This window comes from Hippoglossus stenolepis, chromosome 9 (genome assembly GCF_022539355.2).
Source record: "Hippoglossus stenolepis isolate QCI-W04-F060 chromosome 9, HSTE1.2, whole genome shotgun sequence".
Classification (NCBI taxonomy): domain Eukaryota; kingdom Metazoa; phylum Chordata; class Actinopteri; order Pleuronectiformes; family Pleuronectidae; genus Hippoglossus; species Hippoglossus stenolepis.
Genome location: NC_061491.1, coordinates 5,168,246 through 5,194,218, shown reverse-complemented (window position 1 = coordinate 5,194,218; position 25,973 = coordinate 5,168,246). Strand labels below are relative to the sequence as shown.

Below are 25,973 nucleotides of genomic sequence, written 5' to 3'. Positions count from 1 at the left end.
ACTGAGTAACATGAGCTGATCCTGCAGTCGGAGGCGCAGTGTTTACATGATGCTACCGCGTGGTACGTCCCAGCCCCTCCCCCGCCCGGAGTGTCGCTCTGACGCAATGACGCACCACGTAGGTTGTTGGGCTGGAGAATTCGCTGCGATGGCGACGACGGCTCTGCTGGAGAGGGACGCAGTGAAGCTGGCCTGGGCTCGGATATGACTCCGGTTTGTCTGCTCGAGGTTTCCTTGCTGCGCAGTAGCTGCACGGGCTGCGGGTGAATCTTCGGCTCCGCGCTCCTCATCGTCGCGTTTCTCTGGTGAGTCCGCCGGGTCGTGCTCGCTCCTCGGTGTGTTTTGACAGAGGCCTCCTTTTTGGGGTCCGCCCTCCATCTCATAACAACAAAAACACAGAGCCGCGCTAGCTCAGCCAGCTAATGTTAGCGAGCCAGCGGGCTGGCCGCTCTGTGTTAGCAGCTACTGATGCCCAACACCGAGTACTGTGATATTACTACACAACAACACGCTGCTAATATAACTGCATTTACCCGCGTTACAACCTAACTACCAGCTGCCGACCGGGCGTTAGCCTGCTAGCATTACTTTTTCATACTAGATTAACTATTAACTAGCTGGCTGCAGAAAATGTAGCTTAACGTCCCCACAGAGGAATAATAGCTTGTCTAACGTGCAGCTCAATATTTACCAGCTGACGTAACTGATCTTTCTGCCGTGTTACCATCTGACAGTAGATGGTTCCTCCATGGTTGGTAACATTGTGTTCTAGAGCTCTTAGCTTGCTAGCATTCATTGGGAAGATCACGATTGTGTTTACTGTTGTTTCAGGTCACATTAGCTTCTTTTGGCTTTCCACGCCACGATTATCTTGATACATTCAAATATCACTGATGTTTTTTTGCAACCATTGAATCACAAAGTGAAGCAGTGGTGTTAACTGCCAGCTAGCCCAGTCTGTTGTTTTTAGACATCCAGTTAGCCGACATGTATGTTCCCTATGCGATCCTTAATCCTCTAGTGCTGCTGCTATGTGCAGTGTAGCCATTTGACCGACAAGCTAAAAGTCAGTCACTGCAGGTCATCGTCTCAGTCATGCTTTCTATTTGGAAATTCGCTGAAGAGAAGCAAAGCGATCGGGGCTATTGGCTCGATGATGTTTCCGCCTGTGATGCGTGGTGGCCGGTCACGGGACAGAAGTAACGTTAAGGCTCTAAGGGGCTTAGCCTTTCCTGTGTGACTCTGAACCCAGAGCCAGGCTGAGCCGCATCCACGGGTCATGAGCCCGCTGCTGTAAACAGAGTCGTGTGTGTGTGTTGGGCAGATATGCTTTATCAGGCAGAAAGAGCTGGACCTCCGTCAGTGAAACAGTGACCTCCCTCTGCTGCTTCACACCCCTTTAATCCACCAGCCTGCTGCTGAAGGCCTCACCAGCCGCCGGGGCAGTGGAGCTTTTCCTCTTCTTTCTGCCCTGCGGCATCTTAAATGCTCATGAGAAGGTGTGTTGAGGTCCTGGGCAGCTCCTTCACTGACCTCCTCAGATCAGATTTCAGTCTCTGCAAGAGAAGCTGACCTTTATAACTATTTGTGGGCCTGTATGCTGAGAGATCTCTAACAGGTCGCCTGTCTGTAGGAGAGATGTTAGGCGATATCACTTTAAAGAACCACAAGATAGTGTGACATTACCTGAACAAAACGTTGGTATCTGTTGGGGAATGCCATATTGACATTTCGACTGTACACTTTTGCAAGAAGTTACTACCACCCACCAGACGAGTGCTGTGAAATGTGTGACTCTGTCACATGTGTGCCCCTGTCACATGTGTGCCCGAGCAGCAATGAATGCAGGTAACCAGCCATTGTTAACCAAGTTTGACCACAATAATATCTGCCACACCCTCCAGCTGGGTGGTAGTCAGGGTTAAAATTGAATGTGGTGTTCAGAGTGCATTTCTGAAAGTAAACCTTAGATGATCAGCTCATGTGGCTGAACTATACCTGTTCACTGGTTAGATGGTATAGTACATCAAGATCCAGCTTTTTCTCTCCATTCCACAAATGAGTTTAAGTGGTATCTCTGAGCTCACATGCAAACCACTGTGCCCACCAGCGCAGCTATATTTGCCAGGGAATCAAAAGAGCTTCTGTAGCTCGAATGTCTCAGGGGAAAAGTCTGCTGTTTGTAAGGGGAAAGCATTTTCTTATTATTCAGTTGCATGTTTGCCTTAATTTCCACAGATTTCCATGTCTTACTTGTGAGAGTTTCCAAACAAGATCACCAGGATTGCTCATCGTCCATTACTGATTGTCTGTGGTAAGTCTTAAGGATCCGTGATGTCGCCACTGGTGCTTTTACCCTGTATTACTAAATTTAAAGGAGCTAAATGATAATTTCTTTACTGAAGGCCACATGCTGCTGTTGCTGGCTAAGCCTTCCTTTATAGTGCCATTTCATGTTGAATTGATTAGCTATTGAACATTTTGAACATGATTGCCCTACTAGGGGCTCACAGTCTCCTGGTCGATCATGATCTACAATTAGTTTGTTGCCTACACCCATTCTTTGAGAAAGTATTTATAACTGCTGATGCTTCGGTACAACATCACGGACACAGTTTGCCGCCCCAGCCTCTAACTGAATCGTTTTTCTCCATGAAAGTCTTCACATAAAATCTAAATAAAAACAACGGAATTGCATTTTGTGTTGTCACTTGACATTAAACTGTAATGAAATTACTGTTAATAAGGGGAGAGATACATGCGACCAAGGTCCTAGGCCAAAGTTGAACCGGGGACATCATAGTTGGTGGGTGCCTGGGTGGTGCTCCAACCTTATAGCCACTGGTGTGCACCGATAAACTAGTGTTTCCATTTTAGCATCATTACCATCTCCCTAAGCTAAGATTCAAAACTATAGCTAAAACTATAATGAAACTTTAGCACAATAATATATACAGTATAGTATTTTGATAATGAATTCTGTTTCTTCAAACATTGCTCCATATTTTACAATAATGATCCTGGTGCTACTAGCTACACCTCTGGCTGGAGAAAGGAAAAAAAATTGGTTTAATTTGGAATGTGTGGGTGACAAGTAGTATAAAGATACCGCGTATGATTTACATGCTTTCTGTCAGAATTACTTATCAACTGTCTGTGTTGTTTTTGTACAGACTGGTCCAGGCCGGAGTTCCTTGTTGGGTGACCCACTCTCCTTCACAGGGGCCATGGTAAAGTACCATCTCTTCATGTATGCTTTGCAGAGTAACAGCTGTCTGTCTGTCGGGTGGCCTGGGTGCTGACGACTGAATCGGAAACTCTCCATTGATTTTCTCTTTTATCCAGCCGTGTTTACCGGAAAGCAGACAGTTACACCATCTGGGACCGTGTCAAAGGTCATCTAAGGCTGCTGTCTAAGCAGGGCAGCTTTCACTGTATTCACTGCAGAAATGTGTGTTGTGCCGGCGCAACATGACATAACCAGTGGATGGGATGCATTCCCCGTTGAACTGTGTGTGTATGTGTGAGTGTTTTCTTTTTGTACTTGGCACGCTGCTGTGTGGCGGCTGCCCCCTGGCTGGCCTCAGCACACGGCTCCTTCAGCCACGGCGGCTGTGTCTATCAGCACAGCTCATGCTGAGCCAGCATCACACAGGATGTGCTGCCACTGTCCCTTTATCTGTCACGTTCAACCACCTTCATCTTTCTTTTCACAGTGTTCAGAATAAATGTGGCTCCTTACCAAACACAGGCCATAGAATCCTGTCGATCTGTCAGCACAAGGCCAGACATTTCTCCCCAACAGTTTTCCCTTGATCAAAAATCCCAGACTCTTGTTTGTATATCCATGTTTCACATTCCCCACACAGGCATCCTCTGTGAAATGTGTTCATCCTGGATAAGTCTAGTGTGACCTATACCTTTCATTCGAGAAGAAAGCCTACAGACTGCCAGTAACAACTTAAATACAAATATACCAAATGTGCGTATTTGATTTGAAAATTAAGGTGTAGAATCTCCTTTTAAGGTCTTGTGTAGATAAATCACCATATCTATTTCCACTTTTAAAGCACTGCATGTTGTTGGCATCTGTAATACCACGTTTCATTGTACAAGGGGTGATTACAGTAAATTAGCCTGGGTTGCATATTTCCGTGTGGGTGGGAAGGAGAACTTGGGCCACACAAACCATTATAAATGCAGCGTTACAGCATTGGTGTGTCACTACAACGGTTGTGACACACCATTTCAAAAGAGTTTGAAACCCAATCAGATGTTGCTGTGGCAGTAGCTATATTCCCAATAACTGATTTCACTGTGGTCTTGTATAAGGCTTTTTAATGTCTGATCTGCTGTCAAAGCTTTGAATGCATGTGTCACTGTACACAAGTGTGTGACAGGAGCAGAGAGAAGTTCTCAGCCAGCCCTCCCTGGACACACACATAAAAAGCCATATTAAAATGAAAGAAAAGTATGCGAGTGAAAGAAGGTTGTGTAAGTGGATGCTCATTCTGTAAAAGCTAAAAAGGCCACTGTCTCTGCAGGGGGAGGAGGGGCAGCATAGCTTGGAGTGTATCCAGGCCAATCACATTTTCCCCAAGAAGACCCCCGTCCTGGAGGAGGAGAACATGCAGGTGAGGATGTCGCTGCTGTCGCTGCTCATCTTGTGTTTTATAAAAAAACTTTAACCTGACACTTAATGCATGACCATGAGTGTCTTCTCAGTAATGGGTTACATAACCAGCCCGACTGTTGAGACACAAACTCACTTTCTGTTTGACCAGTCTCAGAAGCAAAGTGTCAAAAGACAAGGGATCCCTTTAAAAGTAAATGTTTACCTTCTGTCTTAATAAGACAAGACTTTTATCTCCTGCTCCGAGGTCTACAAGTAAACACTTGTTATTGGTTGACTGCTCATTCCAGGCATTTATTGTTTGTCTGCACTCTCATTTCTGTTTTTCACTCAGCTTGTTGCTGCTACTTAAAGTAGAAGTGCTTTATCTTGAAAATTCACATTTCATTAATGAGTGTTGTGCTTCGGAGCAAAAGCCGTAGCTCACTGAAAGTGACTAATTTACAAGCGAGGCATGATCAAAGAATGCATCTTGAACATTAACAAAGTTCACTTGTTGTTTAATGGAAAAAGTTCTTGCTGTTTGTTCATTTTACTCAGATCACCTGTATGAGCAAAGCATTTTATTGCACCTGAGCACTGCAGCAAAAATTTTCAGCATATTGACATAAGTTGCAGTATAGACATGAAAACCATATTTAGTGAAATAACTGATCATACCACAGCCCTGTGTGCTTCACAGCATCCTTACTGCTGAGCTTTGTGGTGCTGTATGTAGTTTGAAATGTTTTATCACCTGCCGTTGCTAGGTGCCCTTTCCTGAGCTGCACGGGGAGTTCACGGAGTATGTCGGGAGAGCAGAGGATGCCATCATCGCGATATCCAACTACCGCCTGCACATCAAGTTCAAAGAATCTGTTGTCAACGTAAGTATCTCAGACTGATGATGAGCTTCAAGGTCAGATACGATTAGAGACCGTCTTTCACACAGTTAAAAAATAACTGGAGAATGAGGCACAGTGTTTCTATTTGAGGCTTTGTGAGAGTGTTAATGTTTTGTGAATGGGCAGAGCCGGGGCCATTGTGCCAGTGCTGTGGTGACCAGGCCATTCAGAGCTGATCTGAGCTGGCAGCAGTGCCACGTGACTCTTCATCACCTCCGCTTCTGCGCTCCGCTCGCCTGCTCGCGCTGCTTTCTCTCTGCACTTGCCGTCGCCATGGTTATAGTCGTTCCAGAGGGGATGCATAACAGTAGCCCTCTCTCTCTTTTCACCACGTTTCGAGAGAGACTAGCTTTGTGAGAGTGTGTGGTCACTTTCTAAAAAAAACGTCCTCATTTGTTGCTAGGATATTCGATGTGCGTAGAGCTTTTTATACTCTTGCTGCCAGACGAGCTACTTTAAATGTAGAAAATTATTTTTACAACCTATAGTCACACCAAATACAAACAAATATAAACATTAGTGCTGTATGTTCTATATCTTGTGGACAGGGTTGTGATACTAAAGAAACCAGAGGCTATTCTCTGTTGTTTCATGCAGCAATAATCTACTTTCATGTTATTATTCAAATTATTATTATTCATAAATTAAATATTTTAAATGAAAATAATATGGTGTGTCAGGATCGTCAAGCTGCTCTGGTGCAGACAAGCGATAGCAGGAAAGTTGAGCAATGACAAATCATCTGCTACAGGAAAACACTTGTTGTTTCACCTCCTTCTCTTATAAACTATCATCATCTTTGTAAGTGTAATAACATTTATTCATATTATTGAAAACGATATGATTCTTATTGTCAATAAATCCCAGAAAATGTCAAGGAGAGATGATGAATTCATCCTATCTGCAAGTGTTTGTCTGTGTTGGGATTCACATCAGTGAGATGCACTATTGCACAGGATGATTTTCATCATTTTCAATAGACATTGTATCAGGCCCACATACAGACTTGCTGCAGAAAATACTCACCATTACGCAAAATGCAGAGCTGAAAATATTCCTAAACAACTTCACTATTTACTCCTGATTGGGTACCTGACAACTGTGCTGTCAGTGTGTGAGTGGGATGTATGAGTGTGACACACACTAGAAATATGATGTAACAAATATTGAAGCAATCAGTTAATGTGTCCAAATTTGATTCGTAAAGTGCTATAGTGGTCATTATGACTAGAAAAGTGCTATATAAATATATAAATGCAGGGCATTTAATTGTGATTATATTATTTTGTATGAAAGTAGGACATTTTATATCTAAAAGGTCAAAGGTCACCCTCTGTGGCATCATGATGTTCTGTAGTAACACTTTACCGGCTGTTATTTCACATAACTCAGGAACAGAAGGAGTCATTGTGACCATACTTCCTGAAATGTGACAGCGAAGGCGTACGATGTCCTTGTGTGGGTGAAACTTGTTACATCTGAGAATTTTGGCTTGTTACCAAAGTTCTTGTATAAATCTGCAGTAGGTTCATTGGTTTATTCATTGATTCTGGTGAGTGTTGCCAATGGCTGCCCATCACATTTAGGTGGGTTTTATTGGAATCCATGCCTCTGGTCGCTGGCTAACAAACCACCTCTCTGTGCTCACTGTACAGAGTCGGCGTTCTGCTCACACATATTTGGACGTGTCGACGAGGCATCTGCATCACATGGGAGGGTTGTCAGAGCTCACAAATCAGAGGAGGGAGGTGCTGGAGGAGTGAGAGGCTGTTACCAAGCAGCTCAGGAATTTTGATGTTGGCCAGATTAGCGATGTAGATTAGAAGGCAGGAATTGAGTTGCGACAGCAGGATGCCCGAACATCCGGAATGTGTCCATCCCTGCAGAGAGAAAATAGTTCCAAATTAATGTGCATCCCTTTCACTAATGTTCTCTCTGTTTTGTTTTGGATAGAGTTGTTGTTGCGAGTTGTCTGTAAGTACCCAGCTGCACGGCGTGGAGTGGATGACTGTGTAATTTGTGCGTATAAATTGTTTGCCTGTCTGCTAACTCGCTGGTGCCTCGAGGACTTTAACACCAGGTGCTGGATTAAAGTAGACGTGATGAAAAAACATCCGCAGAAAAATCTATCTACACAAAACATTCAAGCCACCAGTATTTTAAGAAATCAACAAATCTCCACCAGGCTGTAACACTGTCATTACACTAATGTATTGGGAGCTTGACCTGCTGATTCCTGGCTGTGAATTGTGCATGGCTCTGGACTGTGTGTGAACAGCAGCTTGAGCCACACCTTTTTATAAAAGTGCACTGTGCTGCTGACAAGTTTTTTTTACTGTGGCTAATTAACAGAGCTGAGTCAAAAGCAGCACAGGTCTTTCCCTGCAGTGCTCAGAGTGTGCTCTGAAGTCATAAGCACATGACAGCTCTGTACTTTGGATGGTGTGTGCCTACAAAAGATAAGACTGTAGCTCTGGGCCAAAAGGGAAGTGCAGATACAAGCTCTTCATGATCTCATATTGAGTGTTTTTATGCGCCCATATGCAAACGTTAGATTATTTATATATTACAGAGCTCAGGCAAATGTGAAATAAAGAAATGAATGGAAATGCATGTGAACAAGTTAACTGTGGGAGTTTTTTAGCATCATGCTGAGTGGTTTTGGTTATACAATGAAATATATGAACTAAAAATGTGATGTTGCAGCACATGTATTCACATGATACTCGGCATGGAGGCATTTTACCATGTTGACCACCACTAATTTGCTAAATGGATTGTAAGTTGCAGTCTCTCACACTTTTTTTACAGACTGCATGGGTTGGTATTCCACTGAGGCTACGTCCACACTGATATGTTTTTCATTTCAAAACAAAATGTTTTTTGTTCAGGAGAGTGTTTTAGCTATGTATCTGAAATAGTCCCTGTTCGTACTAACATGCTTGAAAACACATAGCACCACATTCACACTGGACATTAGGGCTGGGAACCCGAAACCTGGTAAAAAGGTTTTTGGTTCTGCTTATCGGTTCCTAAACTGCAAAAAAGCAGTATGTAAAAATTAAGACCAGGGATTTCGTTTCTTGGGCTGACAACAAGATGGAACTGTTAGTGGCTGCAGGGGCTATAATACTTTTTTTCATTGTCCATGTTGCAGTCGCGACTGGTATTCTAGTCGTGAATGCTTAGACCTCATCAAGAAACAAACCCGTGGGTGTCTGTTTCTGTCTTTTCAGACTAGAAAGCAGGTTCTGAGTTCTGAGTTTTCCAACTAAAACGAGGCCAGCAGTGTTTGCACAGGTCTACATTTTAGGTGCTTGAAAACTCTGCAGTAGTGAGGACAGTTGGCACATCCGTTGCAAAAGTGATGCATTTTCAAACTAAAATATCCTTAAGTGTGGATGTAGCCTTAATGTTTCTGTATGACTGTTGTTGAGTGTAGAGTTGATGTCCCCACTCTGTCACTTTGCAGGTCCCTCTTCAGCTCATAGAGAGCGTGGAGTGTCGGGATATGTTCCAGCTCCACGTGACCTGTAAGGACTGCAAAGTCGTCAGGTATGTCCAGCACTCTTAAGCCTTTCCAGCTGTTTCCTCCTGTTAAAGGTGTAAGAAACATGTAATGTTCTGTGCATTGCATGTGGTGTACAGAAAACGGCTAAGAGTAAAACTAAAGATGTTTTTCTGATTTCTCTCCTGTAGGTCCAGATGCTAGTTTTAAGGTTGCTAAAGAAACATTTAAACATGGCAACAAGGAGAGAAAAAGTCAATGATGCAGACTGTTTACCAGCTCAGTTTGTTTTACAGTTCTCCTTTTCTCAACTCAAATGACTACATTCATAATTAGTACCTCTGAGCCAAGACCTGAACCTTTCCAGAACACATGGGTTTGGGAAAAACATGTTTGATTTGACTTTAATATCAGACTGCGCAGCTGCCATTTAGAGAGTAGCACCGGTTGTTATTTACTCTGGTCAGGAAACATGCTTTCCACAAACAAGGATAATAATTTAAACAAGGTTTTACTTGATTCTTAGTGTCTGTGTCGTACATCAGAAAGCCTTTTTGAGTAGCACTTTTATAATATTTCGTATCCTGATGAAAATGTAACAACGGCTTTTGCGTTCCCTTGTTTACTTCCTAGGTGTCAGTTCGCCGCGTTCGAGCAGTGTCAGGAATGGCTGAAACGTCTGAACGTTGTCGTGCGCCCTCCCCCTCGTCTGGAGGACCTGTTCTCCTTTGCCTTCCATGCCTGGTGCATGGACGTGTACGCCGGTGAGAAGGAGCAGCACGGCGAGCTGTGCAGACCCGGTAAACCTGACCCTCACGTGTCCTCACGTAACCCAAGCAGAAGCCCTACTCTGCACCGCTTTGTACTTATCAGACATCTCTGCTCTCTCTGTAGGTGAACATGTGACCTCCTGGTTCAAGAATGAGGTGGAGAGGATGGGCTTTGACACTCAAAACGCCTGGAGGATATCTGACATCAACAGCAAGTTCAGGTAATAGCAGCTTTCATTCAGGAAACAAAAGCTGCTGCTGTGTTGATTTCCATCTCCCTCAGCTAGAAGACAGTTCGTCCTTTACTTTCATTGGCTTACATCATAACTCAGTGTGTGTGTGTGTGTGTGTTATATAGTGGGTGGTTGTGTTATTGTACGCCACTGGTGCTGCACCCTGGGCAGAAGAAGGGCCCGGCCCGGGATTCAGTGTCCATAGACAGAGACTTTTGTTGAGCTATCAGAACCCTTTAGCCGCCCCGCCCCTCTCTCTCTTTGTTTAGCTGCCACTCTCTCTGTCTCTCTGCTCTGACAGACTCTGCCCCAGCTATCCTCAGCAGCTCCTGGTGCCAGCCTGGATCACCGACAAGGAGCTGGAAAATGTGGCAGCCTTCCGCTCCTGGAAGAGGTTTCCTGCTGTGGTTTATAGGTCGGTGTGTTTGTTTCTCCCTGAGCTCTTTAAACCAGAAAGCCAACATGTTTACCACTGCATAGAAATGAAAAGCGTCACTATGTGCAGATGTTCCTTTTTATTTGTGAAAGGGATTAAACCATCTTCAGGTAATATCTTTGGCTCTGTATTAGTGCCACCGTCTCCTTTGGCCAGTAAAACCCCAACACGCAGACTATAAATAACTCTCCACCATTACCAAAACTACCGACTTAACCAATGACCTGCAGTGCATCACAGCTTCAGTGAATTTTGGTCATTTTATTTACAGTCACCTAAAGCCTTTGATTTTAGTTTTTGGAAAAACTTTCAACTTTGTTTTGCGAGTTCCAGCATCTGAGGACAAATGTTTGCTTTGGTGGCTGCAGGATTACAGTAACCAGTGATTTCCAACCTCTGTGCTTTATGAAGAAAGTCTGTTTTTGCCCCTGTATAGATCCAATGAGTTGGGAGCATGTTGAGGAAAGAATCCCACTTCTGTGGCAGATATTTTACTTCTTGCTTGTAACTTTTTTTTCGAAATGAATTTCTTCATTGGCAAATTTTCCTGCAACATTTTCTTTCATAAATCCAATCACATGTCAAATTAGTCCGAAAATTTGAATTGATAATTCTGAAAATAATTTATGCTTATCAGTATAAATTCTCTGTTTGTGCATAGGGAGGCATTTTTACAAGAAAAGTAACAGTGATGTTAATCAGATAGTGAAGTGGTGCATTTTGATATTTTGAGTTTCTTCAAATCACATTTTTTGTAAATGTACAAGAGATAGAAGATACATGTCTCTTAACTAGGACGCAACCTACAACTCTGTATGACTGTATCGTACATACTGTGAACAGCCATAGTGTTTTCTTGGGGCAGTGGACTGACTGTTCTGGCTGACTGGTCACACAGGCACCTGAGCACGGGGGCTGTGATCGCCCGCTGTGGTCAGCCAGAGGTCAGCTGGTGGGGCTGGAGGAACGCTGATGACGAGCACCTGGTCCAGTCCATCGCCAAGGCCTGCGCCGTGGACAGCAGCTCCCGCAAACACCTCTCCAACGGCACCTACACCAATGGCTCAGACCTGCCTGACTTTGGTGAGAGCTCACACCCAGTCCGCCTCTCACAGCATCTGACAGACTGTGTACACACACACACACACACTTTCAGCTGAGCAAACACCCACCTCCACACACAGACGGGAGGATTTCCTCACTGAAGTCTTTCTATCTGCATGAATTTGCTGCAGACACTGTTGTGCAATCCGGCGTGTCGGGCCTTGTTTGAGGCTGCAGGTTCACACAGATCACAGTAACTTCTGATGAACACATTGTGATGATTTTTTTTATAATTGTGATAATGATCTCTAACAGACCCATCTGCTCTCGTTTCATGCACCGTGAGTGAGTCTCACCTCTGTGTTTTATGTCTGCATTAGAATCCTCCATGACCAACAGCTCAGAGGTGGAGACGTTGGTAATCCAGCCCCACAAGTTACTTATCCTGGACGCCAGGTCCTACGCTGCTGCCGTAGCGAACAGGGCCAAGGGGGGAGGCTGTGAATGCCCAGGTAGGTCCCCTGAGCAACAATTACATCAGTGTGTTGTCGATTCAGCCTCTCCATTAACCATAAATATGTTTGTTCTCTGTGCTAAAATTAAAACCACAACTACCCTTTTGTCTTCTAATTCGTTTTTTACCATTGTTTACATCCTGTTCCAGAATACTATCCCAACTGTGAGGTGGTGTTTATGAGTATGGCCAACATCCACTCCATCCGCAAGAGTTTCCAGTCTCTGCGTTTCCTCTGCACTCAGATGCCTGATCCAGCCAAGTAAGTATTTTTTTTCTTCAATGCTTCCAAATTCCCCTTGTTGTTACTTCTGCAGCTCTGCAGGTTAAAACTATTAAGTCCACAGCTCTCGTGCTTTGCTGTAGTAACTGTAGGTAACTAGTAATCACAGCTGTGTTTTGGCCTTGGCCATACATCTGTGCCCGATTTAGAAGGCCTGGCCCAGCCCCAAGTGGAGGATCTCTTTCCATCTGTGCTCTCAGACTCTGTGCCACAATGATGTGTAATTGAATCACGCTGGCTTAAGAGAACGTTGTTGACATTGGTTAGAAGATCAAATCAGACAAAAACAGACTCCTAACCCTGTGTCCTTGCTTTCACACGTTTCATACAGTTCATTGCCATATGTTGTAAGATAAGAGTCCTGTGCACAAACCTTATGATGTTTATGTCGAACACAGCGGGATAAGCAGATTTCTCCAGTTTTCTCCTAATTGTCAAGCATTACACCACCATACAACTATACTGTGTATGACGTCTGCTGAGCGTGACCTCGTAAACACATCAAAATATAAAATGTCGCAAGCCTGTCTCGGTCACAGACTCTTTGTGTTTATAGACGAGACAAACGCACCAATAGTGCTCGGAACACAAACCTAGATAAGATAACACAAGTGAAACATTTACTCGTATTGAAGTGGGTCAAGGTGTATATATGTCTCACTGTGGTCACCCTTGTAATGTATTTGTATCTTACATGACCCACATCCACACAGGCAAAGTTAAGGAATCTGTTTGTGTGCAGTCATGTTTCTGGACACCTGACAAATACAGGTCTCATATCTGAGTTCTTCAGCTGCTAAATTCTCCACAGAAAAACATTAAGAGCTTACCCCACAGCTGGACTCTTATCTATACAAAGACATACAGAAGTCATTAATACGTAGTTCAAACTTGCTAAGGCTATAAATGCTGTGGTATGTGGCACTGGTCCATGCTATGTATTTGTCCATATAAAAACATGTGTGCCATCACTTTGTGTCTGAGACATATGGGGTCGTGTTTTTTTCACACTGTTGCTGTGTGTGTTCCTGCAGCTGGCTTTCTGCCCTGGAGAGCACCAAGTGGCTGCAGCACCTTTCGCTGCTGCTGAAGGCGGCGCTGCTCGTGGTCAACGCCGTGGATCGCGACCACAGGCCCGTCCTGGTGCACTGCTCTGACGGCTGGGATCGCACACCTCAGATCGTTGCTTTGTCCAAACTGCTGCTGGACCCTTATTATCGTACCATTGAGGTACAGATGAAGTCTTCCATTCTTTTAGCTACAGCCCTGGTCAGGACCATTTTTAAGTGTTTTATTTCTGGGACATATTACGTATCCCCTGAAAACTCATGAAGACAAACATTGACACCACATGTTGCTGGGAAAACATGTAATACCAGAAAAGTCTTGATAAGTTGACATTTGTTTTTAGTTTTCAAAAACTTTTAGCATGATTGGCTTTAAAAGTCTGACTCAACAGTGAAGCAACATTTTATTGAATGTAAGATGTTGTAACCTCTTTATGCAGGGCTTCCAGGTTTTGGTGGAGACCGATTGGCTGGACTTCGGCCATAAGTTCGCAGACCGCTGTGGCCACGGAGAAAACTCGGAGGATCAGAACGAGCGCTGCCCTGTGTTCCTGCAGTGGCTGGACTGTGTGCACCAGCTGCAGAGGCAGTTTCCATGCTCTTTTGAGTTTAACGAGGCCTTTCTGGTGCGTTGTAAAGTCTTCTTAGATACTGAGATTAGACACAGCAGAATGTTTTTAATCTGCAGAGTTTGAAATGGCATGCTTCTGAATCATGTCATCACACTGAGTTTTCGGTTGTGCGACACTGAAATGCTGTTTAGGCGTGTTAGCGACTCACACAAGGAAACTCCTGTTGTCGCTGCTCTTATTATCATACCTGAGGTTTCTGTGCAAGCCTCTACATGCCAGCTTATGTTTATGTGTACGCAGGTGAAGCTGGTGCAGCACGCCTACTCCTGTCTGTTTGGCACCTTCCTGTGCAACAGTGGCAAGGAGAGGGAGGACCGCCACGTCCAGGAGAGGACCTGCTCAGTGTGGTCGCTGCTGAGACCGGCCAACCGCACGCTGAGGAACATGCTGTACTCATCGCACTCTGAGACCGTATGTCTGTTGTTTCTCAAGCATGTTAGAAAGAGTTTTTTTTTTATAAACAAAGCCGGCTGAAGTCCAGAAAGACAAAGTGTAGAAAAGGTGTCAGTGGAATTAATTAAAAGTCAAACCTTCTGAGAGCTGGGGTTTCCAAAGTTTTCAGATGAATCTTATTATTTCATATTGTCCTTTTATATTTATTGTTATGGTCTTAAATTTGATTTAGAAGTCTTCCTGCCACCCCTCTGAGAGTTGCATTTTCTGGTTCCTGTTGTTGTTGTCTTTGCATTTCTGTGTGCGGGGGTGTCATGGCCATTAACTATTCTTAACTCACCAGGACTGGCAAATCATACTCCCACAACTGCCTTCACATGCTCTTGTCAAATGGTTCTCATCCATCATCCTTCTAACAAAGTGCTTTGTTTCATTTCTTCACATGTCCCAGATTATATAGCTGTATTTTAGCTTCTTGTTTACATCCTCAGTTAAGTTCTCAGCTGTTGTTGCAGGTTCTCCACCCAGTGTGTCACGTGCGCAACCTGATGCTGTGGACGGCGGTCTACCTGCCCAGCTCCTCCCCCACCACACCCTCCGACGAGTCCTGCGCCCCCTACCCCGTGCCCGGTGCCAACCCGGAGGATGTACCACTGGGCAGGTGAGCCTGGCGTGTTGGTACCCGAGTCCCCCCATCTTCCTCCTCTATGTAAGATAAACACAGGTCGACGACTCCCACAGCTGGAGAGGCTCATCTTTTCAACTCGTCTGCTTAGATGCTTTGCTCTGCTCGGGCCCTTACAGTGACAGATACTTTTCTATGCTCTGTTTTTGTGCCTCGTGGAAATCGTACCATCGTGGAAGAACAACAGGAAGCTGCATCATTTAATTGTTGACAGAGTTTGGCAGCTAGCTGATTCAAAGAGACAGAGTCTGACTGGTTCTCTTTTTACGTTTGTGCTGCATTTTTCTCATTTTGTTGATGCTGACGTGTGATTTATTTGTTAGCCAAACATTTTGTAATGATTCTGTGCAGCCTCAGATTGAATCGCATTGGTGTTGAATATATTGAGCCACTTTTTTGTAATGAGATGCTGTTTCTGTGTGTAATTTTTTATCTCTGTTCACCTTCAGATGTACGAAGACTCGCTCTTTTGACAACCTGCCCAGTGCATGTGAGCTGGGAAGCTCCCTGGCTCCCAACCGGCGCTCCAGTGACCCGAGCCTCAATGAGAAGTGGCAGGACCACCGGCGATCTCTGGAGGTCAACATGGCAGTAGGACCAGAGGGAGGAGGGAACCAGGATGAGGAGGTGCTGCCTTACGGAGTGGGGCCTTACCCAGACAGAGCGGACTCTGAGCTGGACGAAGGCCCGCTGCCCCAGGGCTTGCTGGCGGAGCTCGGACAGGGATCCCCAGCTGCAACAGGAGAAGAAGCAGAGGAGGCGGAGCTCTCTGTGGCGGTGGGTGTTGCCGAAGGCCAAATGGAGAACATACTTCAGGAAGCCACAAAGGAGGAGGCGGGAGCAGATCAGAAAGAGGGAAGTGCTGCTGTCACGCAAGTTATTAACACTGTTGACACAGAGTCGGAGAAAGAAGCACAGGTTGAGGATGAGAATGAGTGCACTGACGTTAATGGGACTGAGGTGCAAACAGAAACACTTTCTAATGGTCACCAACCAGAGCATGGTGGACTGGAGGCTGAGGAGGACGGTGAGTCTCCTCCTCCGCCTGCACAGACGGCAGAGGAGCTGGATGAACAGGCGGCTGAGGTGACTCAGACACCAGAGGATGTCGAGACGCAGGATGTTGAGAATTCTTCTTTTAAAGAAGAGGTTGCACATGGACCCAGTGAGTCCGGCTCAGATGAGCCAGAGCAGACTGCAGCACATAGAACTATAACTAACGGCTTTGTGGACAGTTCACCTGAAGATCCTGCCGTGGATGAGGAGACCTGCCCTGACTCTGAATCTGACCACGGTGTCTCTGAGCTGATGGAGCAGGTGGAGAAGAGGGCCTCTCTCATGGAAAGCTCAACAGAGACTTTAACTGAAGAGGCCTGCAGTAGGTTGGAGCTGCCCACACAGCCGCCTGTGTGTCTGGGCCGTCAACCCTGCAGTGACGGCAGGAGCCAGCCCCCCTGCTCCCGGAAAGAGAAAGGGCTAGAGGCAGGCGAGCATAGCTTCATCAGAACTTTGAACGGGGCCACCAAGCGACCCTCTGTCAGTGCCTTTCAGTCTGTGAGTGCTGACCACAGCAGGGAAGGGCTTTGTAACGGCGACAGCTCCGAAGGGGAGCCCTGCGGAGTTCCCCACTGGGCCAAAGGGAACGGGGAGCGGGCCCCTCTGAGTCGACAGATGTCCCTCGCAAGCTGTAACTCCCTGATCTTCCATCCGCGGGGCAGTTGCTCTCACCACCGGTGTTGCCACTCCCTCCTGAGCCGGGCCGCCATCAGCCCAGAACAGCCGTCGCGGAATCACCTGGACGATGATGGGCTGACTCTGCACAATGATGCCATCCAGCAGAGGCTAAGGCAGATCGAGGCGGGGCACCAGATGGAGGTGGAGACTCTGAAGAAGCAGGTGCAGGAGCTGTGGAGCCGCCTGGAGAATCAGCAGCACACAGGCTCCCACAGGGTCAACGGGGACATGGGAGACGAAGTGGTAAGATGCTGACAGGTTGACGAGAAAACTGACTGTTTACCACCAGGACGTAACTTCACAATTCCTTATCATTTGTTGATTCTTTGTCTCCCCCCATGCAGACATCAATGACAGACTATGAGTACAACTTTGACCACAACTGTTTGTCGCGCTGCAGCACTGAGATCTTCTCTGAGGCCAGCTGGGAGCAGGTGGACAAGCAGGACACTGAGGTGAGTCTTGAATAAGAAAAATAATGTCTATGTGTAGTTAGAGGTTACATTTATGGACCTAATTGCTCTGTACATTAAAGGTCACTCGCTGGTACCCTGACCATTTGGCAGCCCAGTGTTACGGCTGTGAGAGCAGGTTCTGGCTCGCCACCAGGAAGCATCACTGCAGGTAAATACTGCGGACTATCGAGCTGCAGACGCTTAAAGCTTCACCATCACTGTCATCAACCACTTACCTCTGTCCTGCTGAGGCTCAAAGAGATTTCCTCTTTTTAAACTTGCTCCTCTCTTCTTCAGATACATCCAGACTGAGTCTAGATTCAGCTTTCAGTTCACACTCTGCATCAGTATGACTCTTGAATTTGTCTCTTTATGACTTTGCTTGCAGACATGAGTTTAAAACTACACCATTGATTAATTTTGGTCTCCGGCAGCTCATTCTTATTGATACAAACATATTACTATCATGGTAAGATCTCAGATTATTGTCAAGCACGACAGAAGATACATTTTTGAACAGGGCCTCCCTGTTCTCCCATCAGACCTATGATTTAGACTTGCGTTTCCAAAAGGTTTTGAGATGTGAGAGACAGACTCAGATTCCACATCTCTATTTTGTATTGCAGTCATTATTGGGTCCTTTGATTCAAAGCCTGTCATTGTGATAGGTTGTTAGACTGATTTATTTACTTCAGGGTTTGTTAGACAAGAAACAATAACTGTCTAGAATAAAGTGCCAGATGGAACAACGGTGTCCATTTTCTTTCATTATCTGGAAGCATCAGGATTTCGATTGATGCTTTTTATTGTGCAACAGACGGACAACAGATTCATTTTAATGTATTTCAGCTAGTTTTTCTTCTGGTGCTATCATTTCCTCATTTCATCATTTGGCCTTTTTGTTTCCTTCTGGTGAGTTGGATCAAGTTCATCACTGAGTGGCAGAGATTTTAGTGACATGAACCTGTGTCAGCTAGGGCTGGGCGATATGACTTAAAATCAATATCACGATTATTTCAAACTTTTCGATTAGGATTAATGAATGATTATTTTAGGCAGCCAACCCCTGACCCAGTAGGATCGTGATCTGACTCACACACACACAAGGCACATTACTCCGCGATTCTGCTCCTCTTTTCTAATCACTCACACAAAGAAATTATCTTATAATATTCTGTTGAATTCATATTTATGTTCTTGGATAAACGACGCATTCTTCTGCAACAATGAAGTTAAAACACTGCGTTGCATCATAATCTGGGGGAAGATCTGCTCTGCTGTCTGCAGGAGTGTGTGTGCGTCTCCTCACAAACAAAAATGATCACATTTATTTAGTTATAAATCAATCTGTCGGATCATGAATCCGGATCGTTCCAGTCACTCTAACCCTGATTTCCTGGCTGTGCGCGTCACGCTATGTCTCGTGTTGTGTGTTGCAGGTGAACTGCGTGCACAATTGGGTTGGGTACTGAACTCGGTACTTTTAAGGGTACCGACAGAATTACGTCAGCACTACCGGGTACCGATTAACGCTAAATCAATCAGTGCCAAATTTCGGTACCTGTGAGCGCATCTGGGTGACAGAGTATGTATACGCATGTGTGAGTAAGTGAGCGCAGATCAGCAGGGGATTGAGGAGGGAGGGTGTGCAGCAGGATAACATGGTACAGAACAAAGTACCTGGGCCGCAGCCACAAAATGAAAGTAGCGGAAACCCGACAGTTCATGAATGCACATATTGGGCAAAGTATGAACCAAATTAACCGTCATGAGCAAGATTAAGTCGGTTCGAGGTTATAAATGTTGGTTTCGATACATTCTTGGTTAATTGCCCAGCCCTAGATTCAGCTCTGGATTCAAAAACAAAACCGACTAGTTTTAACAGTAAAGAGTCGCAGCTCTCTCACATATATGGCTGTTTAATATTAGATATTATTTTTACACATCTTCAGCAGGAAGTGTGTTTTTAGTGCTTTAGGTTTTCTCCTCTGTCCAGTCAGTTCTTATCCATTGTCTGCCCCTCTCCTCCTCTACAGTGGCAGAGAACCTGTCCAGGAGGTCTGGTGAGATCCGGCTCCCCACCCACCTACCCACCTACCCACCTACCCACCCACCCTCTGCCCTTTTAACTGGACGTCAATGCACCTTCCTCTTCCCAGTCCTCACCCCCCCTACCCCCTACACGCTACCCCCTACCTGGCATTGTTGCATCTAGTTCCCCTTACCCTAGCAAGTTCTCAGGGACAATCATTTTTGAGATGTATTGATTGGACTGTGTTTTCATTCAGAGGTTTTAGATCTGGCTGTAAGTGTGAGCAGGCTGCTGCCAGTGGAACAGCTGTGTTCGGTCGAGGGCTGATTCTTACTTCTCCTGAAAAATTAGAATTAATAAAAACAAAAAGAAACTTCTCCAACCTCAACCCTCCTCCTGCCATAGCAGCACCCCAGCACCCCATCCTCCCTCCACCCTCAGCATACACCCTGGCAGCATGCTGCCCCAAACCAACCCCCTGCATCTCACCTCCCAGCAGCACAGCATGGTACTGAAGGCTCTCAGTCAACCTGTCACAGAATCAGAGAGAATGACATGGGTTGTTTTGGTTTTTTTAACCTTCCTGCTCAGTGTGAGTAGAGGCAGGCAGGAGGGACCACCGTGTGTAGTGTGTGTAAGAGTGTGAGCATGGCCTTACATCTAAGTGTGAGCATGGGTATCTGACACCTCCAGAGTGACCCGCCTTCCTGTCCAGTGATGGTAACTGGTGTTTTTGATAGGCTGAAAAATCACGTTAGCACTGCTGAGTGTCACAGCACCTCCGCTAACCCGACATCTAGTCGGGCATCACAGCAAAGTGCAACTGTAAACAGGGGCCATGTGTAAACAGGGGTCTTCAGGGGTCCAATGTTTTGTCTGAGGAGAACATGAACAGCGAGAGAAGAACAGAAAGAGGACAAACACTGACAGCAGTGTGATGTTAACAAGCCACTCTGGTCATTTATTTATATACTAAAAAGACAAATGAAACAACGCCTCCAACATTAATAATGAAACACACTGGGTGACTGACAAACAACAAGGCTCTGATCTGTTTCAAATCAGTGAATCAAATTCCTGACAATCTGTCATTAAGACCCGAAGAGACCACTGAGTGTGGTGCCTCTGAACAGTGGAGCCGTGAGGGCCTGTGGTGCAATGCTCAGGAGGAACCACTCAGTTGTTTGAGTTTCACACCTGCTTGACTTCTGTTTTACTGTGTGTCACCAGAGATCACATTATTATCAGAAACAGCAAATACAAGGTTCCATTTTCATATCAGGGTCTTCCATTGTGAGTAAAGCCAGACTATCTATCATCCTGCTAACAGCACAGAGACTTGATTTATTCATTTTGGATGAAATAACATTGTGCTCACAAGCCCCCCACCCCCCCACAGAGCTCCGAATCTATGAGCAAACTAATCAATATTATTATTCCACGGCAGCGACAGTAGTCTGATATAGTGGAGTGGTATCAAGACTGATTGTTATAATATAAATCAGATCATCACTGATGTTTGCTGGGTTCATTTGTCATCATTCAATTATAGTGTCTTATTATTTATGATTATTCATATTGTAACATTATATTATTTATTATATGAATGTTATATTTCCATGCATTGAGCTGTGCATGTGATGCAGTGCAGTAGTATTATTCTGGTTGTTGGTGAGAAGAGCCTGTAAATCAGAAGATCTTTGACTCTGACTCTGTGTTCAAGTATTGACTTATGATGCAGCATTTCACTTCCCACATGTTAGTGTTTAAAATGTCATATTTATCGTTTATCTTTATTGCTCCATGATTTTAATATTAGAAGATTTCTAAGAATTATAAGATTTAACATACATTTTGGAACCCAAACTAAATTGAAAAGTCTTATCAAAAACTTAATGCCATTAAATCCTGGCTTCTGTCAAATCATCATCAATCAAATGAAACTCACTCGCCCTGAAGATCCTGGTTCTAGTGTAAAGTAGCTGAGTCGCATGTAAACATGATCTAAAAGTAGACGCATAGTAACTGTAGGTGTAGACGGGCTCTGTGTGAGAGTCCAGCAGTGATCTCTCTGTCTCCCCCTGCAGGAACTGCGGTAACGTGTTCTGCGCCAGCTGCTGCGACCAGAAGATCCCAGTGCCAAGCCAGCAGCTGTTCGATCCGAGCCGCGTCTGTAAGATGTGTTACAGCAGCCTCCAGGTCAGCCCGGTTCCCCTGGACCTGGAGACGGACAAGCCCATCACAGCCAGCTCCAACTGAGGCTCAGTGGAGCGAGTGAGAAGGAGGAGTCCGGCTGAGCGTTCAGGCGCTGACACAGGCGCACTGCTGAGGAAGAGCACAGGAGCTGCACAGAATGTCCCATGTACTTTGGTGTGTGTGTGTGTGTGTGCGGAAGTTACTTAATTCTTAATGTGTATATACCGAGGACGACGTGGCAGCGGAGCTGAATGACGTGTTTTCCAGATGCCGAGCGCTCTGAACAGCGGATGTGCACAGGGGTGTGTGAGAGTGTGTGAGAGAAGTAATTGCACATTGGCCACACAGAGTGTGTGGCAGCGATGTGACTTCACTCCGAGGCCGGAGGAGTGAGAATGGACGTCCTGGTGCCTTGGACCAGGCAGGCAGAGGAAGGCAGAGGAGGTCGTCTCACTGTGATGCTGAAGTCTCCTGCAGGACTTTGGTCCACTCAATCTGTTTTCCCCACTTACCCACATTTCTCATCAGCATTAGACTTCCACCCACCATCAGGGACTTCTTCTTTTTCTACGGAGGCTGTATGATCAGCGGTGATGTGAGAAATCTCCCAGCAGTCACGAGTCCCTCAGCATCAGAAATGAATGGAGAGTGATGTTCACACATGTTGTTTAGGGGGAAGATTAAATGGTCAGTTCCCCCAAATGAACAAAAAGCACATTTGCTCACTTTGCTTATGTTAAAATAGTGACATTTAGCCTTTAATAAGTCTCAGAGCACATAAATACACAAAAGTACATATTTAAATAACTTGTTTTGTCCAACAAATAGTTCAAAATCTAGAGTTTTCTTTAATAACACGTGACACAAAAAGACTGAATTTGTTTTTGTTTGGAAAAATGATCAAATAATTTTCTCTAAACAGAATTTTCAATTGTTAATAAGTGTTTATTATTTGTGGGGCTCTAATGACATAGACAGTGACCCAGCATTGCACTAATATATAGTTTCCATCCAGTAAAAATCATTGCGACCCTGCTCGATACTTTCTCATTTTATTCCTGCGTATGGATCGAGCTCTGGTGTTCAGGTGTGTGTTTGTAGACTCAACACCCAAAGTGAGATAACACTGATGACATCACTATGACGTCATCAGGATAAAAGAAAAAACTTGTCAATCTTCTCTCAGACGTGAAACAGCTGATTTCACACAGACAGTTGTTGTCCTCATGATGTTTCCAGTAATGTGGAACTGGAACATTTATTTCCCAACAGACACTGATGGGATTATTGGGTGAACTGACCCTTTAATATTCTGATTGACTGAATCTCAACACATTTGCTTTTGTTTTTTGTTTTTAACTCAGCTTTTCACACAGAATGGCACAGACGTGTGTGTGCGTGTATACAGCTTGACTTGAAAAGACGAAACACACCAAAAAAATAGTTTGTACATTGGGAGTTAGTATTTTAAGTTTGTTGAGATTCAGTCCAGACACATGTTGTGATGTGCAGGTTTTCAAAGCTTCTGAAACTTCATATTGTTTTTCCTTCTCAGACGGTCATGCGGTCAGAGTCATTATTATTATTATTATTAGTGTCTGTAACATAACTTCAGCCATGTGAGTCTTCATCAGTGAGCAGTAGAAAAGGCTCCTCCACACGACTGACTGTTATTACTCGTCCGCCGCCAGTCTAAACTGATGTGTTGTGGCGTTGTCGCTTTGTGTCAGGCGGCAGACGAGCTGTGGGTTGTTTGTGACCTCGACGCGGACTTACAGGCTGTGTCATCTCTCCTTCATGCCCTTCTCTCACAACAGCCCCCTCCCTGTCAGTCTTTTTTACCCAGCAGGCACTGGGAGCTGGACCTCTCCTCACTTTTCAATCCTCTGGTGGGAGTCAGAAGTGAAGGTGTGAATTTGACACATTCAAATTCCCATATTCTTCTTCTAATTCTTCCTGTTTTTGAGGCGGCAGTCAGTCGTGATATCACTTGTGATTTCCACTGTGGCTGAAAGGTGCAGGAGAGCAGCAGAAGAAAAGGGCTCTTGGCGTTTTCCTAAAACTCTGTAACCGAACATGAAGCTTCACTGAGACGCCCCCTCTGCCTAACACACGCACACATGTTTTTGTAAGATAAATGAATTAAATAATATATTCAGATACCTATATAGCATTTAAGAAAATGTATAGAATCCTTGAATAGTGGCTCACTTAATTAGTCACCAAAAAGTTTTTTTTTTTAACTTGTTTTTCTTATGTTGTCGATGACAGAAAATGACGTATATTTTACAGCCTGTTGAAGGTGACAGGCGTGTTTGTTTTTTTTAAATAGAGAAGCAGGGTGTCCTGTGTTGATGCTGCAGTGGTTTTTCCCTTTTAAAATGCGATCATTGCTTTGATTTTATTTATTGAGGTTTTGTTGTTGCTGTTTTAAAAAAAAATAATAATCCAGACAATTCAAAATTGCCACAGGATAATCAGTGTTTATGAACTGAGGGGTGAAAGGTGGTTCTGACCTGTGGCGACGACCACACTCGTGTTCCTTCTGTGTAACGTGTGGATGAAATGATTTCTCAATCCACGTAGGAGCAATGCACCCTGGGAGGAGGAGAGGGTGGAGTCAGAGGTGTCACTGAGCCTCTCGCGTGTCAACACGAGATCAAATGACGAGTGTGTGTGCGCTGCCAACGAGACGTCTGTGCACTGAGAGAACCGTGGTCCAAAAAAACCCCAGCTGCCTGAACCCCCAAAAAGCCCCCCCCTCAAACACACACACACACACGGAATGACTTCATTCTATCTCATCAAACAAACACTACCTCTACTTTGTACACACTCGCTCATGCGCACACACATTCACACTCGGCTTGTAGTCACTGAGTGACTCTTGTTTTCCACATTCACGTCATCGAGAATGGGCTTTGTCGTTATTTTTCAAAATGGGTGTTTTGTTTGGTTTCCCCCTGCTAGTCAGCTGGAGCGTTAAAGGTGCAGCACACGGCCGCGGACTTTAATTTTCTGGTTGAGACCACAAGTCTTGTGATGCCCCCCCCACACAGCAGAGGACCTGCCTGTGTCCACGTGTGTCTCCACACTGGACGATAGAGTTCGATCCCACCTCCTCGTAAACCTTGAAACAAAAGCGGTGTAGCTAACCGAGGGACGTTCTACACACAGCGATCAGCCACAGCTGTAACATCAGGCAGCTGATGTAATATTGTTGTTTGTAACTGTGATGACACACGGATCTGCTGGATTGAAAGTAGTGGTAGCAGAGGGTTGAAGTGCGGAGCTGTTGAAGAGCATCCACTGAAGTGTTTTTCTCGCTGCGTCCTGTGGAAGTGGTGAATGTGTTCGATTCAACAGCTCGACCTTTACTCTTTCAAACAGAACAGAAAACAAACAAAGACTTGTTTGTCCCTCATAGATGTAAATGACTTAATTGCAAAACACTTGAACAAGCGACAGCATCGACTGACCAAATTTTCATTTCACGTCAGATTTGTTTGAGACGGTACAACTGCAGCAAATTCAAATTTTGGTTTCGACCCACGATGAGCCTCTGTTCTCTCTCCCCCTGCTGTCTGAGAGAAACTGGACATGTTAGTGTGTGCTGCTGATGTAAACACGGCCTCTAATCCGAGATCAGTGCTCCCGTTAAACAGCTGATTTATTCCGAGGCTTCACACTCCTCCCAAACGTCTGTCTCCTACATGTAAAGGAAATGTTTGCCAACGCCGCATATTTCATCATCTCTGGAATTCTCAGATCAGACGTCGGCAGCAGAATTCCTCACTCTGTAATTTCACCACCGTCACAGGCATGTGGGGCAACGAGCTTGTTCAACAATCCATGAATGTGAATCGTCTTGATTGAAAAATAAAAAAGAGGCTATTTTTTTGCACATGATATAAAGTAGACACTGCCACAGAGTGCATCAAAAATAAAGCTGAAACAGAACGTGAGCTGTGCTTCTCAGTATTGTACGTGCATGATGGTGTGTGTGTGTGTGTGTGTGTATGTGGGGGGGTGGGGTTACACACATGTTGCCAGGATGATCCCTTGCTGTGTTATTTTCTTTTCTCTTGGTCTTGGTACTTTTGTTGTCTTTCTCTTCACTCACGCTGCAACGGCCCAGTTATCACCTGACGTGAGTGTGAACATGTGAATGCATCGTGCGTGTGCGTGTGTGTGTGCGTCTCTCTTTCGGTAGAGACTGGTGCCAAGCAGTTTTATTACGGGTCTCTCACAAAGGGATCACTCGTGCTTTTTGTTTCATTCTCCTCCCCTCGTCTGTTTGATAAGCACTTTGAACCCTCTCATGTCTGTCAGAGGAGTGTGGAGCTGTACATAGCGACTTCCTGTAACAACAAGTGCTCCTCGTTCAGTCTGAATATTTTCTTTTTTGTTGGATTTACTTTAGAGAGCATTACATTGTTGTAGAATTAAAGGAGAAATAAACTAGATAAACCTA

The 25,973-nt window shown here is 44.9% G+C and overlaps 1 protein-coding gene across 8 annotated transcripts; it reads left to right on the top strand.

Annotated features, from left to right (window-relative positions):
* Positions 1-108: 108 nt before the first annotated feature.
* mtmr3 (myotubularin related protein 3) lies at positions 109-25,973 on the top strand. 8 transcript variants are annotated; one of them, XM_035165472.2, is made up of 22 exons: positions 109-305; positions 2,239-2,314; positions 3,174-3,230; positions 4,545-4,634; positions 5,383-5,499; positions 7,471-7,491; positions 8,990-9,072; positions 9,659-9,825; positions 9,920-10,016; positions 10,330-10,443; positions 11,363-11,547; positions 11,889-12,020; positions 12,173-12,284; positions 13,340-13,535; positions 13,813-13,998; positions 14,245-14,415; positions 14,913-15,058; positions 15,532-17,059; positions 17,161-17,271; positions 17,352-17,440; positions 19,308-19,334; positions 21,391-25,973. In XM_035165472.2, the coding sequence occupies exons 3-22, from the start codon at positions 3,228-3,230 to the stop codon at positions 21,560-21,562; spliced, it is 3,747 nt and encodes a 1,248-aa protein (XP_035021363.1). In that variant the 5' UTR covers positions 109-305; positions 2,239-2,314; positions 3,174-3,227; the 3' UTR covers positions 21,563-25,973. The 8 variants fall into 8 exon arrangements, with proteins under 8 accessions (XP_035021363.1, XP_035021369.1, XP_035021366.1 ...); XM_035165478.2 differs by having other exon boundaries at positions 19,308-19,329; positions 21,391-21,536; XM_035165475.2 differs by lacking the exon at positions 7,471-7,491.

What these genes read in the sequence shown, in the direction of transcription:
- mtmr3 (XM_035165472.2), top strand. An exon ending in GTTGTTGTTGCGAGTTGTCT is followed by an intron (nt 7,492 to 8,989) that starts GTAAGTACCCAG and finishes GTCACTTTGCAG; the next exon opens with GTCCCTCTTCAGCTCATAGA. An exon ending in GGGAGGCTGTGAATGCCCAG is followed by an intron (nt 12,021 to 12,172) that starts GTAGGTCCCCTG and finishes ATCCTGTTCCAG; the next exon opens with AATACTATCCCAACTGTGAG.